This window comes from Entelurus aequoreus, linkage group LG28, assembly GCF_033978785.1.
Source record: "Entelurus aequoreus isolate RoL-2023_Sb linkage group LG28, RoL_Eaeq_v1.1, whole genome shotgun sequence".
In the NCBI taxonomy this organism is placed as follows: Eukaryota; Metazoa; Chordata; class Actinopteri; order Syngnathiformes; family Syngnathidae; genus Entelurus; species Entelurus aequoreus.
Window position 1 is genome coordinate 15473375 of NC_084758.1, and position 18426 is coordinate 15491800.

At 35.7% G+C, this 18426-nt stretch overlaps 1 protein-coding gene across 2 annotated transcripts in view; it reads left to right on the forward strand.

Annotated features, from left to right (window-relative positions):
• The first annotated feature begins 135 nt into the window (after positions 1-135).
• Positions 136-18426, forward strand: part of ccdc69 (coiled-coil domain containing 69) — a 29337-nt gene continuing 11046 nt past the window's right edge. The window contains exons 1-2 of one of the 2 annotated variants that reach the window (XM_062040099.1): positions 136-533; positions 15992-16028. In XM_062040099.1, coding sequence (XP_061896083.1) covers positions 513-533; positions 15992-16028 — 58 coding nt within the window. In that variant the 5' untranslated portion in view covers positions 136-512. Of the gene's footprint in view, positions 534-15988; positions 16029-18426 lie in introns of both variants that reach the window. The other variant, XM_062040098.1, reaches the window with a different exon arrangement.

Genomic DNA, 18426 nt, shown 5'->3' on the forward strand with positions numbered 1-18426 from the left:
GAGAACACCCAGACACTTTTCTACTTTTGTCGGCATGATGCTGGATTTTTGAATTTACAAGCTAGCTTCGCTACTGCGCATGTCCGTGTGTGAACCACTGGTGCATTTAAAGATAGTGGGAAAGTATCCTCAACGCATCCTGCACAGTGATTTCTTTTTTGTTGTTGTATTTTATTTCCTAAATTGTGTCAAATTACAGGATCGTCCTGATTTTAGCAAATTATTTATGTAAATAAGTTTACGTTAAAGTCAATCAACGGCGTGACGTTTTTCTTTAGTAGTTTTTAAACCTCGGAAGTTCCCCAGCGGTCCGGAAGCTGAAGTTCACAAAGTGTCTTTGAACCCCTCAGCGGCTCGAGCCGGGCGGGCTGTTTGTTGAGAAACTTTTGTGGCGATTGTTTGATGCTTGGCAACTTTTCAGCAGAGGAGGTTGAAGGAAAACAAAGACGACGCGGGACAAGAAGGCGTCGAGCGCAGCCTGAGAAGAGCCGCTTCACGGCGGAGGGGAAGGCATGGGCTGCGGCCACAGCAAGGTGAGCCCGCCCGAAGGCGACCGCAGCACCGAGGCCGAAGACCCACCGGCCTGGTGCCTCCCGACCTGCCCACACACTCTACTTTATTATAAACATACACACTCTACATTATTATAAACATACACACTCTATATTAATATAAACATACACACACTACATTATTTTGCACTAAACATACACACTCTACTTTATTATAAACATACACACTCTGCATTAATATAAACATACACACAATACATTATTTTGCACTAAACATACACACACTACATTATTTTTGCACTAAACATACACACTCTACTTTACTATAAACATACACACTCTGCATTAGTATAAACATACACACACTACATTGTTTTGCACTAAACATACACGCTCTACTTTGTATAAACATACACACTCTACATTATTATAAACATACACACACTACATTATTTTGCACTAAACATACACACTCTACTTTATTATAAACACACACTCTGCATTAATATAAACATACACACACTACATTATTTTGCACTAAACATACACACTATACAAACATACACACAACATTAATATAAACATACACACTACATTATTTTGCACTAAACATACACACACTACATTATTTTGCACTAAACATACACACTCTATATAAACATACACACTACATTAATATAAACATACACACACTACATTATTTTGCACTAAACATACACACACTACATTATTTTGCACTAAACATACACACTCTACTTTATTATAAACATACACACTGCATTAATATAAACATACACACACTATATTAATACAAACATACACACACTACATTATTTTGCACTAAACATACACACTTTACTTTATTATAAACATACACACTCTGCATTAATATAAACATACACACACTATATTAATATAAACATACACACACTCCATTATTTTGCACTAAACATACAAACTCTACTATAAACATACACACTGCATTAATATAAACATACACACACTACATTATTTTGCACTAAACATACACGCTCTACTTTATACAAACATACACACTCTACATTAATATAAACATACACACACTACATTGTTTTGCACTAAACATACACACTCTACTTTATTATAAACATACACACTATATCAATATAAACCTACACACACTACATTATTTTGCACTAAACATACACACTCATGCATTTATATAAACATAAACACACTACATTATTAAAGTTAAACATACACACTCTATTATAAACATACACACTCTGCATTAATATAAACATACACACACTACATTATTTTGCACTAAACATACACACTGTACTTTATATAAACATACACACTACATTAATATAAACACACACACTACATTATTTTGCACTAAACATACACACACTACATTATTTTGCACTAAACATACACACACTACATTATTTTGCACTAAACATACACATTCTACATTAATACAAACATACACACACTACATTATTTTGCACTAAACATACACACTCTATTATAAACCTACACACTCTGCATTAATATAAACATACACACACTATATTAATATAAACATACACACACTACATTATTTTGCACTAAACATACACACTCTACTTTATTATAAACATACACACTCTGCATTAATATAAACATACACACACTATATTAATATAAACATACACACACTCCATTATTTTGCACTAAACATACACACTCTACTATAAACATACACACTCTGCATTAATATAAACATACACACACTACATTATTTTGGACTAAACATACACGCTCTACTTTATATAAACATTCACACTCTACATTAATATAAACATACACACACTACATTATTTTGCACTAAACATACACACTCTACTTTATTATAAACATACACATTCTATATCAATATAAACCTACACACACTACATTATTTTGCACTAAACATACACACTGCATTAATATAAACATACACACACTACATTATTTTGCACTAAACATACACATTATACTTTATTATAAACATACACACTCCACATTAATATAAACATACACACACTGCATTATTTTGCACTAAACATACACACTCTACTTTATATAAGCATACACACTACATTAATATAAACATACACACACTACATTATTTTGCACTAAACATACACACACTACATTATTTTGCACTAAACATACACATTCTACATTAATATAAACATACACACACTACATTATTTTGCACTAAACATACACACTCTACTTTATTATAAACATACATACTCTGCATTAATATAAACATACACACTATATTAATATAAACACACACACACTATATAATTTTGCACTAAACATACACACTATATTAATATAAACATACACACACTACATTATTTTGCACTAAACATACACACACTACATTATTTTGCACTAAACATACACACTCTACATTAATATAAACATACACTACATTATTTTGCACTAAACATACACACTCTACATTAATATAAACATAAACACACACTACATTATTTTGCACTAAACATACACACACAACTAATATTTTACACTAAACACACTCAACATCATTTTGCACTAAACACATACAATGCATTATTTTACACTAAACATACAATTATTTTGCATGAAACACACTACACTATTTTACACCAATCATATACAATATATTTTACACTAAACACATTTAATACATTATTTTACACTAAACACACATACATTACTTTACACTAAACACACAATTATTATTTTGCATGAAACACTACATTATTTTACACTAAACACTACATTATTTTGCACTAAACACACTACATTATTTTGCACTAAACACATACAATACATTTTACACTAAACACATTCAATACATCATTTTACACTAAACACACATACATTACACTAAACACACAATTATTATTTTGCATGAAACACACTACATTATTTTACACTAAACACTACATTATTTTGCACTAAACACACAATATATTTTACACTAAACACATTCGATACATTATTTTACACTAAACACACACTACATTGTTTACACTAAACACACACAATTATTATTTTGCAGTAAACACACTACATTATTTTACACTTAACACACTGTATTCATTTACACTCAACACACACATTATTTTACACTAAACACACACCGTTATATTTTATACCAAACACTCGCACTACATGAATTTACACTCAACACACACACACCATTATTTTACACTAAACACACACTGTTATATTTTATACTAAACACACACACTACATTATTTTACACTAAACACTCACAGTACGTTATTTTACACTAAACACACACTGCATTATTTTACACTAAATACACATTGTTATATTTTATGTTAAACACTCACACTACATTATTTTATACTAAACACACACAATTTTACACTAAACACTCCCAGAACGTTATTTTACCCTAAACACTCACACTACATTATTTTCAGTAAACACACAAACTACATTATTTTACTTTAAACACACACTACATTATTTTACACTAAATATTCACAGTATGTTATTTTACACTAAACACTCACACATTACATTATTTTACACTAAACACACACATTATTTTACACTTATTACTCACACTGCTTTATTTTACACTAAACAACACCATTATATTTTATACTAAACACTCACACTACATTATTTTACACTAAACACTGCATTATTTTACACTAAACACACACTACATTATTTTACACTAAACACTCACAGTACGTTATTTTACACTAAACACACAAACTACATAATTTTACTTTAAACACACACCACATTATTTTACACTCAGGACACACTGCATTATTTTACACTAAACACTCACAGTACGTTATTTTACACTAAACACACACACATTCAATATTTTACACTAAACACAACTTTGTACCTTACACTAGTATACTAAGTACATTCTTGCACAACATTCATTGTATGCTGTACTATTATACTACACTAAACACAACATGATTGTACACTGTACTATTATACTACACTAAACACAACATGATTGTACACTGTACTATTATACTACACTGAACACAACATGATTGTACACTGTACTATTATACTACACTAAACACAACATGATTGTACACTGTACTATTATACTACACTAAACACAACATGATTGTACACTGTACTATTATACTACACTAAACACAACATGATTGTACACTGTACTATTATACTACACTAAACACATTCTTACACAACATCACCAGTGTAAAAACTACACTAAACATTACACTACTGTGGTAAACACAACACTATTACACTACATTACTAAAGTAAACACTACAGTATTACTCTACGTTAAGTAAACACCACCCTTGTACACTTCATCGCTACAATTAACACTACACACACCACTATATTACTAGTACTACAGTAAATACCACACTAAACACCACCCTTCTACACTAGAGTAAACACTACACACACCACTACATTACTAGTACTACAATAAATACCACACTAAACACCACCCTTCTACACTAGAGTAAACACTACACACACCACTACATTACTAGTATTACAATAAATATTACTCTAAACACCACCCTTCTACACTACAGTAAACACTACACACACACCACTACATTACTAGTACTACAGTAAATACCACACTAAACACCACCCTTCTACACTAGAGTAAACACTACACACACCACTACATTACTAGTACTACAGTAAATACCACACTAAACACCACCCTTCTACACTCAAGTAAACACTACACACACCACTACATTACTAGTACTACAGTAAATACCACACTAAACACCACCCTTCCACACTAGAGTAAACACTACACACACCACTACATTACTAGTACTACAGTAAATACCACACTACACACCACCCTTTTACACTAGAGTAAACACTACACACACCACTATATTACTAGTACTACAGTAAATACCACACTAAGCACCACCCTTCTACACTCAAGTAAACACTAGACACACCACTACATTACTAGTACTACAGTAAATACCACACTAAACACCACCCTTCCACACTAGAGTAAACACTACACACACCACTACATTATTAGTACTACAGTAAATACCACACTAAACGCCACCCTTCCACACTAGAGTAAACACTACACACACACCACTACATTACTAGTACTACAGTAAATACCACACTAAACACCACCCTTCCACACTAGAGTAAACACTACACACACCACTACATTATTAGTACTACAGTAAATACCACACTAAACACCACCCTTCCACACTAGAGTAAACACTACACACACCACTACATTACTAGTACTACAGTAAATACCACACTAAACGCCACCCTTCCACACTAGAGTAAACACTACACTAAACACAAAAGCATTACTACAGTAAACATAAACACTACACACAAGGCTACATTACTCGTACTACAATAAATACCACACTAAACACCTTGGTGTTTAAATTTTATGATAAGATTCTGGTGAAATTACAGTAGTTTTTATATTATAGTCATACACAAATTACATTACACTTACACTATTACCTAACACAAAATACAATTCTAATACTACACAACACAAATGACATTACACTTACACTACTACACAACACAAATTACATTACACTTACACTATTACCTAACACAAAATACAATTCTAATACTACACAACACAAATGACATTACACTTACACTACTACACAACACAAATTACATTACACTTACACTATTATCTAACACAAAATACAATTCTAATACTACACAACACAAATGACATTACACTTACACTACTACACAACACAAATTACATTACACTTACACTATTACCTAACACAAAATACAATTCTAATACTACACAACACAAATGAAATTACACTTACACTACTACACAACACAAATTACATTACACTTACACTACTACACAACACAAATTACATTACACTTATACTGCTGTATGACACATTACATTACACTTACACTACTACACGACACAAATTACACTTACCTTACTACACAAAACAAATTACATTACACTTACACTACTACATAACACAAATTACATGACACTCACTGCTACACAACACAAATTACATTACACTTATACTGCTGTATGACACATTACATTACACTTACACTACTACACGACACAAATTACACTTACCTTACTACACGAAACAAATTACATTGCACTTACACTACTACATAACACAAATTACATTACACTTACACTACTACACAACACAAATTACATGACACTCACTGCTACACAAATTACATTACACTTATACTGCTGTATGACACATTACATTACACTTACACTACTACACGACACAGATTACACTTACCTTACTACACAAAACAAATTACATTACACTTACACTACTACATAACAAATTACATGACACTCACTGCTACACAACACAAATTACATTACACTTATACTGCTGTATGACACATTACATTACACTTACACTACTACACGACACAAATTACACTTACCTCACTACACAAAACAAATTACATTACACTTACACTACTACATAACACAAATTGCATTACACTTACACTACAACACAACACAAATTACACTTACACTACTACACAATACAAATTACATTACACTTACACTACTACACAACTTAAATTGCATTACACCTACACTACCACACAACACAAATTTCTCTACACTTACACTACTACACACCACAAATTACATTACACTTATACTACTACACAACATAAATGACATTACACTTACACTACTACTGAACACAAATGACATTACACTTATACTACTACACAACACAAATGACATTACACTTACACTACTACACAACACAAATGACACTACACTACTACACAACACAAATTACTCTACACTTGCACTACTACACAACACAAATGACATTACACTTATACTATTGCACAACAAAAATGACATTACACTTAGACTACTACACAACACAAATTACTCTACACTTACACTACTACACAACACAAATAATAATAATGTATTAGATTTATATAGCACTTTTCTAGATACTCAAAGTGCTTCACAGAGAAGTGAGAAGCCATCATTCATTCACAATGGTGGTGGTAAGCTACATTTGTAGCCACAGCTGCCCTGCGGTACACTGACGGAAGCGGGGCTGCCAGTTTGCACCTACGGCCCCTCTGACCACCACCTATCATTCATCATTCATTCACCAGTGTGAGCGGCACTGGGGGCGAGGGTGAAGTGTCCTGCCCAAGGACACAACGGTAGCCATTTGGATGGAAAGGTTTCTGGCACAGCCACTCTACCCACTATGCCATGCCGCCCACTTATACTTATACTTAGACTTAGACTGCCACTACACAACACAAATTACATTACACTTACACTACTACACAACACAAATTACATTACACTTAGACTACTACACAACACAAATTACATTACACTTACACTACTACACAACACAAATTACATTACACTTACACTACTACACAACACAAATGACATTACACTTAAGCAACACAAATGACATTACACTTACACAACACACATGACATTACAGTTACACTACTACACAACACAAATGACATTACACTTACACAACACAAATGACATTACACTTACATTACTACACAACACAATGACATTACACTACTACACAACACAAATGACATTACACTACTACACAACACAAATGACATTACACTTACATAAAACTAATGGTATTACACTACTACACAACACAAATGACATTACACTTACACAACACAAATGACATTACACTTGCACAACACAAATGACATTACACTTAGACTACTACACAACACAAATGACATTACACTTACACAACACAAATTACATTACACTTACACAACACACATGACATTACACTTACACTACTACACAACACAAATTACATTACACTTACACTACCACACAACACAAATGACATTACACTACTACACAACACAAATGACATTACACTACTACACAACCCAAATTACATTACACTTACATCAAACAAATGACATTACACTACTACACAACACAAATGACATTACACTACTACACAACACAAATAGCATTACACTACTACACAACACAAATGACATTACACTACTACACCACACAAATGACATTACACTACTACACAACACAAATGACATTACACTTACTCAACACAAAAGACATTACACTTACATAAAACAAATGATATTACACTACTACACAACACAAATGACATTACACTTACACAACACAAATGACATTACACTTGCACAACACAAATGACATTACAATTACACAACACACATGACATTACACTTACACTACTACACAACACAAATGACATTACACTTACACTACCACACAACACAAATGACATTACACTACTACACAACACAAATGACATTACACTACTACACAACCCAAATGACATTACACTTACATCAAACAAATGACATTACACTACTACACAACACAAATGACATTACACTACTACACAACACAAATGGCATTACACTACTACACAACACAAATGACATTACACTACTACACCACACAAATTACATTACACTACTACACAACACAAATTACATTACACTTACACAACACAAATGACATTACACTACTACACAGCACAAATTACATTACACTTACACAACACAAATGACATTACACTTACACAACACAAATTACATTACACTACTACACCACACAAATTACATTACACTACTACACAACACAAATGACATTACACTTACACAACACAAATGACATTACACTACTACACAGCACAAATTACATTACACTACCACACAACACAAATGACATTACACTACTACACAACACAAAGGACATTACACTACTACACGACACACATGACATTACACTACTACACAACCCAAATGACATTACACTTACATCAAACAAATGACATTACACTACTACACAACACAAATGACATTACACTACTACACAACACAAATGGCATTACACTACTACACAACACAAATGACATTACACTACTACACCACACAAATGACATTAAAGATTAAAGTACCAATGATTGTCACACACACACTAGATGTGGCGAAATTTGTCCTCTGCATTTGTCCCATCCCCTTGGGGAGCAGTGGGCAGCAGCGGCGCCGCGCCCGGGAATCATTTTGGTGATTTAACCCCCAACTCCAACCCTTTGTTGCTGAGTGCCAAGCAGGGAGGTTATGGGTCCCATTTTTATAGTCTTTGGTATGACTCGGCTGGGATTTGAACTCCAACCTACCGATCTCAGGGCGGACACTCTAACATGATATTAAACTACTACACAACACAAATGACATTACACTACTACACAACACAAATGACATTACACTTACAAAACACAAATGACATTACACTACTACACAACACAAATGACATTACACATACATAACACAAATGACATTACACTACTACACAACACAAATGACATTACACTACTACACAACACAAATGACATTACACTACTACACCACACAAATGACATTACACTACTACACAACACAAATGACATTACACTACTACACCACACAAATGACATTACACTACTACACAACACAAATGACATTACACTTACTCAACACAAAAGACATTACACTTACATAAAACAAATGATATTACACTACTACACAACACAAATGACATTACACTTACACAACACAAATGACATTACACTTGCACAACACAAATGACATTACAATTACACAACACACATGACATTACACTTACACTACTACACAACACAAATGACATTACACTTACACTACCACACAACACAAATGACATTACACTACTACACAACACAAATGACATTACACTACTACACAACCCAAATGACATTACACTTACATCAAACAAATGACATTACACTACTACACAACACAAATGACATTACACTACTACACAACACAAATGGCATTACACTACTACACAACACAAATGACATTACACTACTACACCACACAAATTACATTACACTACTACACAACACAAATTACATTACACTTACACAACACAAATGACATTACACTACTACACAGCACAAATTACATTACACTTACACAACACAAATGACATTACACTTACACAACACAAATTACATTACACTACTACACCACACAAATTACATTACACTACTACACAACACAAATGACATTACACTTACACAACACAAATGACATTACACTACTACACAGCACAAATTACATTACACTACCACACAACACAAATGACATTACACTACTACACAACACAAAGGACATTACACTACTACACGACACACATGACATTACACTACTACACAACCCAAATGACATTACACTTACATCAAACAAATGACATTACACTACTACACAACACAAATGACATTACACTACTACACAACACAAATGGCATTACACTACTACACAACACAAATGACATTACACTACTACACCACACAAATGACATTAAAGATTAAAGTACCAATGATTGTCACACACACACTAGATGTGGCGAAATTTGTCCTCTGCATTTGTCCCATCCCCTTGGGGAGCAGTGGGCAGCAGCGGCGCCGCGCCCGGGAATCATTTTGGTGATTTAACCCCCAACTCCAACCCTTTGTTGCTGAGTGCCAAGCAGGGAGGTTATGGGTCCCATTTTTATAGTCTTTGGTATGACTCGGCTGGGATTTGAACTCCAACCTACCGATCTCAGGGCGGACACTCTAACATGATATTAAACTACTACACAACACAAATGACATTACACTACTACACAACACAAATGACATTACACTTACAAAACACAAATGACATTACACTACTACACAACACAAATGACATTACACATACATAACACAAATGACATTACACTACTACACAACACAAATGACATTACACTACTACACAACACAAATGACATTACACTACTACACCACACAAATGACATTACACTACTACACAACACAAATGACATTACACTTACACAACACAAATGACATTACACTTACATAAAACAAATGATATTACACTACTACACAACACAAATGACATTACACTTACACAACACAAATGACATTACACTTGCACAACACAAATGACATTACAATTACACAACACACATGACATTACACTTACACTACTACACAACACAAATGACATTACACTTACACTACCACACAACACAAATTACATTACACTACTACACAACACAAATGACATTACACTACTACACAACCCAAATGACATTACACTTACATCAAACAAATGACATTACACTACTACACAACACAAATGACATTACACTACTACACAACACAAATGGCATTACACTACTACACAACACAAATGACATTGCACTACTACACCACACAAATGACATTACACTACTACACAACACAAATGACATTACACTTACACAACACAAATGACATTACACTACTACACAGCACAAATGACATTACACTTACACAACACAAATGACATTACACTTGCACAACACAAATGACATTACACTTAGACTACTACACAACACAAAGGACATTACACTTACACAACACAAATTACATTACACTTACACAACACACATGACATTACACTTACACTACACAACACAAATGACATTACACTTACACTACCACACAACACAAATGACATTACACTACTACACGACACAAATGACATTACACTACTACACGACACAAATGACATTACACTACTACACAACCCAAATTACATTACACTTACATCAAACAAATGACATTACACTACTACACAACACAAATGACATTACACTACTACACAACACAAATGGCATTACACTACTACACAACACAAATGACATTACACTACTACACCACACAAATGACATTAAAGATTAAAGTACCAATGATTGTCACACACACACTAGATGTGGCGAAATTTGTCCTCTGCATTTGTCCCATCCCCTTGGGGAGCAGTGGGCAGCAGCGGCGCCGCGCCCGGGAATCATTTTGGTGATTTAACCCCCAACTCCAACTCTTTGTTGCTGAGTGCCAAGCAGGGAGGTTATGGGTCCCATTTTTATAGTCTTTGGTATGACTCGGCTGGGATTTGAACTCCAACCTACCGATCTCAGGGCGGACACTCTAACATGATATTAAACTACTACACAACACAAATGACATTACACTACTACACAACACAAATGACATTACACTTACAAAACACAAATGACATTACACTACTACACAACACAAATGACATTACACATACATAACACAAATGACATTACACTACTACACAACACAAATGACATTACACTTACACAACACAAATGACATTACACTACTACACAACACAAATGACATTACACTACTACACAACACAAATGACATTACACTACTACACAACACAAATGACATTACACTTACACAACACAAATGACATTACACTACTACACAACACAAATGACATTACACTTACACAACACAAATGACATTACACTACTACACAACACAAATGACATTACACTACTACACAACACAAATGACATTACACTTACACAACACAAATGACATTACACTACTACACAACACAAATGACATTACACTTACACAACACAAATGACATTACACTACTACACAACACAAATGACATTACACTACTACACAACACAAATGACATTACACTTACACAACACAAATGACATTACACTACTACACAACACAAATGACATTACACTTACACAACACAAATGACATTACACTACTACACAACACAAATTACATTACACTACTACACAACACAAATGACATTACACTTACACAACACAAATGACATTACACTACTACACAACACAAATGACATTACACTTACACAACACAAATGACATTACACTACTACACAACACAAATGACATTACACTACTACACAACACAAATGACATTACACTTACACAACACAAATGACATTACACTTACACAACACACATGAGCACAGTGTATTGACAACAAGGTGTCAGTGAAAGTCAGGCCAAGTTAGACTTGAGTCAACATGTGTTTCCAATCTGGTTCTAGTGTGAACGCCCTGGCTGACATCACTTGTTGGTATTTTTACTAATGTGACACTTCCTTGCTTTTTTAATTCGGACATCCATCATCTGGTAAATGTTTGCTTTTCCGTCAGCGTGTGCTGACCTCAGCAGCGATGTCATGGTCACATGGTCGGGTGCGGTCCAATCAGAGACGAGGACAGCCCTGTAAAAAACAAGCAGTCCAAACCTGTTGAGTCCCTGGGCTCTCATGGCCTGAGCAGAGCTTCTTACGTAACGTCCAACAAGCTTTGATGATCTCAGAATAGAAATGTTATCTCTTTAATTGGATTTCTTGCTGTCAGCGCTTTAGTCAGCATAGCAGCTAGCTTAGCGACGCTAAGGAGCTGGGATCTTGTCAGAAATATGGTGTTTACCTGGTGACTTGTCAGGAATATGGTGTTTACTTTGTGACTTGTCAGGAATATGGTGTTTACTTGGTGACTTGTCAGGAATATGGTGTTTACTTGGTGACTTGTCAGGAATATGGTGTTTACTTGTTAGGAATATGGTCTTTACTTGGTGACTTGTCAGGAATATTGTGTTTACTTGTCAGGAATATGGTGTTTACTTGGTGACTTGTCAGGAATATGGTGTTTACTTGTTAGGAATATGGTCTTTACTTGGTGACTTGTCAGGAATATGGTGTTTACTTGGTGACTTGTCAGGAATATGGTGTTTACTTGTTAGGATATGGTGTTTACTTGGTGACTTGTCAGGAATATTGTGTTTACTTGTCAGGAATATGGTGTTTACAAACCCCGTTTCCATATGAGTTGGGAAATTGTCTTAGATGTAAATATAAACGGAATACAATGATTTGCAAATCCTTTTCAACCCATATTCAATTGAATGCACTACAAAGACAACATATTTGATGTTCAAACTCATAAACTTTATTTTTCTTTTGCAAATAATAATTAACTTAGAATTTCATGGCTGCAACACGTGCCAAAGTAGTTGAGAAAGAGCATGTTCACCACTGTGTTACATCACCTTTTATTTTAACAACACTCAATAAACGATTGGGAACTGAAGAAACTAATTGTTGAAGCTTTGAAAGTGGAATTCTTTCCCATTCTTGTTTTATGTAGAGCTTCAGTCGTTCAACAGTCCGGGGTCTCCGCTGTCGTATTTTAGGCTTCATAATGCACCACACATTTTCAATGGGAGACAGGTCTGGACTGCAGGCGGGCCAGGAAAGTACCCGCACTCTTTTTTTACGTAGCCACGCTGTTGTAACACGTGCTGAATGTGGCTTGGCATTGTCTTGCTGAGATAAGCAGGGGCGTCCATGAAAAAGACGGCGCTTGGATGGCAGCATATGTTGTTCCAAAACCTGTATGTACCTTTCAGCATTAATGGTGCCTTCACAGATGTGTAAGTTACACATGCCTTGGGCACTAATGCACCCCCATACCATCACAGATGCTGGCTTTTCAACTTTACGTCGATAACAGTCTGGATGGTTCGCTTCCCCTTTGGTCCGGATGACACGATGTTGAATATTTCCAAAAACAATTTGAAATGTGGACTCGTCAGACCACAGAACACTTTTCCACTATGCATGAGTCCATCTTAGATGATCTCGGGCCCAGAGAAGACAGCGGCGTTTCTGGGTGTTGTTGATAGATGGCTTTCGCTTTGCATAGTAGAGCTTTAACTTGCACTTACAGATGTAGCGACCAACTGTATTTAGTGACAGTGGGTTTCTGAAGTGTTCCTGAGCCCATGTGGTGATATCCTTTAGAGATTGATGTTGGTTTTTGATACAGTGCCGTCTGAGGGATCGAAGGTCACGGTCATTCAATGTTGGTTTCCGGCCACGCCGCTTACGTGGAGTGATTTCTCCAGATTCTCTGAACCTTTTGATGATATTATGGACCGTAGATCTTGCAATTGAGAAACGTTGTTCTTAAACTGTTTGACTTGACTTTGCTCACGCAGTTGTGGACAAAGGGGTGTACCTCGCCCCTTCCTTTCTTGTGAAAGACTGAGCTTTTTTTGGGAAGCTGTTTTTATACCCAATCATGGCACCCACCTGTTCCCAATTAGCCTGCACACCTGTGTGGGATGTTCCAAATAAGTGTTTGATGAGCATTCCTCAACTTTATCAGTATTTATTGCCACCTTTCCCAACTTCTTTGTCACGTGTTGCTGGCATCAAATTCTAAAGTTCATGATTATTTGCAAAAAAAATTTTTTTATCAGTTTGAACATCAAATATGTTGTTTTTGTAGCATATTCAACTGAATATGGGTTGAAAATGATTTGCAAATCATTGTATTCCGTTTATATTTACATCTAACACAATTTCCCAACTCATATGGAAACGGGCTTTGTACTTGGTGACTTGGTCATAATTGATTCATTGTCTTTCTTCCTCCAGAAGAAAAGTAAGAAAGGCAGCAAGTCCACCAAAGATGGAGGTCAGTGTGTGTTTAATGTTTTGTTGACCAACAAACATTTAGACGGTGATGACTTCCTGTCACATGACAGAGTTGCTGTCACGCCTCAACAATGACTGACTTTATATCGGGGGTGTCCAAACTTTTTCCGTTGTGGGCCACACACTGAAAAATGGAACCATGCGGCGGCCGTTTTTGCTATTTTTCATTTTCAGTACCAATCCAATATTTATATATCAGGATCAGCTTCATTAGCCAAGTATGTTTAACACACAAGTACATTTAGACACCAAGCAATGAACTACAAATATAAACAAGTACTTCAATAACTAATAAGTGTTAATAAGTAGTAGTGCAGTGGTGAATAGAGCAAAGTAAAAAGATGATGAAGTGCGCAGGAGTTAGTACATTCACACTGACCCCAAGACCCAAAAGGGTCGTGCTTTTGATGAATTTTTGAACAATTCAATTTTTTTTAAATATCACATTAAAGGTCTTGGAGACCCCAAAGGGTCTCAGTCATTAAAGTGTAATAATTAGCATTATTTAATTTTTTTACTCAACTTTTGATTTTAGGAATTTGTTATTAAAGGCCTACTGAAATGCGATTTTCTTATTTAAACGGGGATAGCAGGTCCATTCTATGTGTCATACTTGATCATTTCGCGATATTGCCATATTTTTGCTGAAAGGATTTAGTAGAGAACATCGACGATAAAGTTCGCAACTTTTGGTCGCTGATAAAAAAAGCCTTGCCTGTACTGGAAGTAGCGTGACGTCACAGGTTGTGGAGCGCCTCACATCTGCACATTGTTTACAATCATGGCCACCAGCAGCGAGAGCGATTCGGACCGAGAAAGCGACGATTACCCCATTAATTTGAGCGAGGATGAAAGATTTGTGGATGAGGAAAGTGAGAGTGAAAGATTAGAGGGCAGTGGAAGCGATTCAGATAGGGAAGATGCTGTGAGAGGCGGGTGTGACCTGATATTCAGCTGGGAATGACTAAAACAGTAAATAAACACAAGACATATATATACTCTATTAGCCACAACACAACCAGGCTAATATTTAATATGCCACAAATTAATCCCGCATAACAAACACCTCCCCCCTCCCGTCCATATAACCCGCCAATACAACTCAAACACCCGCACAACACACTCAATCCCACAGCCCAAAGTACCGTTCACCTCCCCAAAGTTCATACAGCACATATATTTCCCCAAAGTTACGTACGTGACATGCACATAGCGGCACGCGCGTACGGGCAAGCGATCAAATGTTTGGAAGCCCCAGCTGCGTACTGCGTTACACATACAAATTAAACAAAATGCTTATGGCAACATTCTGGTTGCGTACTCACGGTACCGCGTCTGCGTATCCAACTCAAAGTCCTCCTGGTAAGAGTCTCTGTTGTCCCAGTTCTCCACAGGCCAATGGTAAAGCTTGACTGTCATCTTTCGGGAATGTAAACAATGAAACACCGGCTACGTGTTTGTGTTGCTGCAGCCAACCGAAATCCACCGCTTCCCACCTACAGCTTTCTTCTTTGCTGTCTCCATTGTTCATTGAACACATTGCAAAAGATTCACCAACACAGATGTCCAGAATACTGTGGAATTTTGCGATGAAAACAGACGACTTAATAGCTGGCCACAATGCTGTCCCAAAATGTCCTCTACAATCCGTGACGTCACGTGCAGGCTTCATCATACCGAGACGTTTTCAGCAGGATATTTTGCGGGAAATTTAAAATTGCACTTTACTAATCTAACCCGGCCGTATTGGCATGTGTTGCAATGTTAAGATTTCATCATTGATATATAAACTACCAGACTGCGTGGTCGGTAGTAGTGGGTTTCAGTAGGCCTTTAAAGGCCTACTGAATGTCCATTTCACGTTCTCGACTCTCATTTTCAAGAGGATATAGTATCCGAGGTGGTTTAAAATACAAATCCGTGATCCACAATAGAAAAAGGAGAAAGTGTGGAATCCAATGAACCCTTTTACCTAAGTTACGGTCAGAGCGAAAAAAGATACGTTCTGCACTGCACGCTAGTCCTTCACTCTCACGTTCCTCATCCACAAAACTTTCATCCTCGCTCTAATTAATGGGGTAATCGTCGCTTTCTCGGTCCGAATCTCTCTCGCTGCTGGTGTAAAGAATAGGAAAATATGAGCAGTCCTTCCTCCGGTGTCGTCACGCTACTTCCGGTAGGGGCAAGGCTTTTTTTTATCAGAGACCAAAAATTTCGAACTTTATCGTCGTTGTTCTCTACTAAATCCTTTCAGTAAAAATATGGCAATATCGCGAAATGATCAAGTATGACACTTAGAATGGACCTGCTATCCCCGTTTAAATAAAAAAATTCATTTCAGTAGGCCTTTAATGATCAACTTAAAATCTATCTAAGGC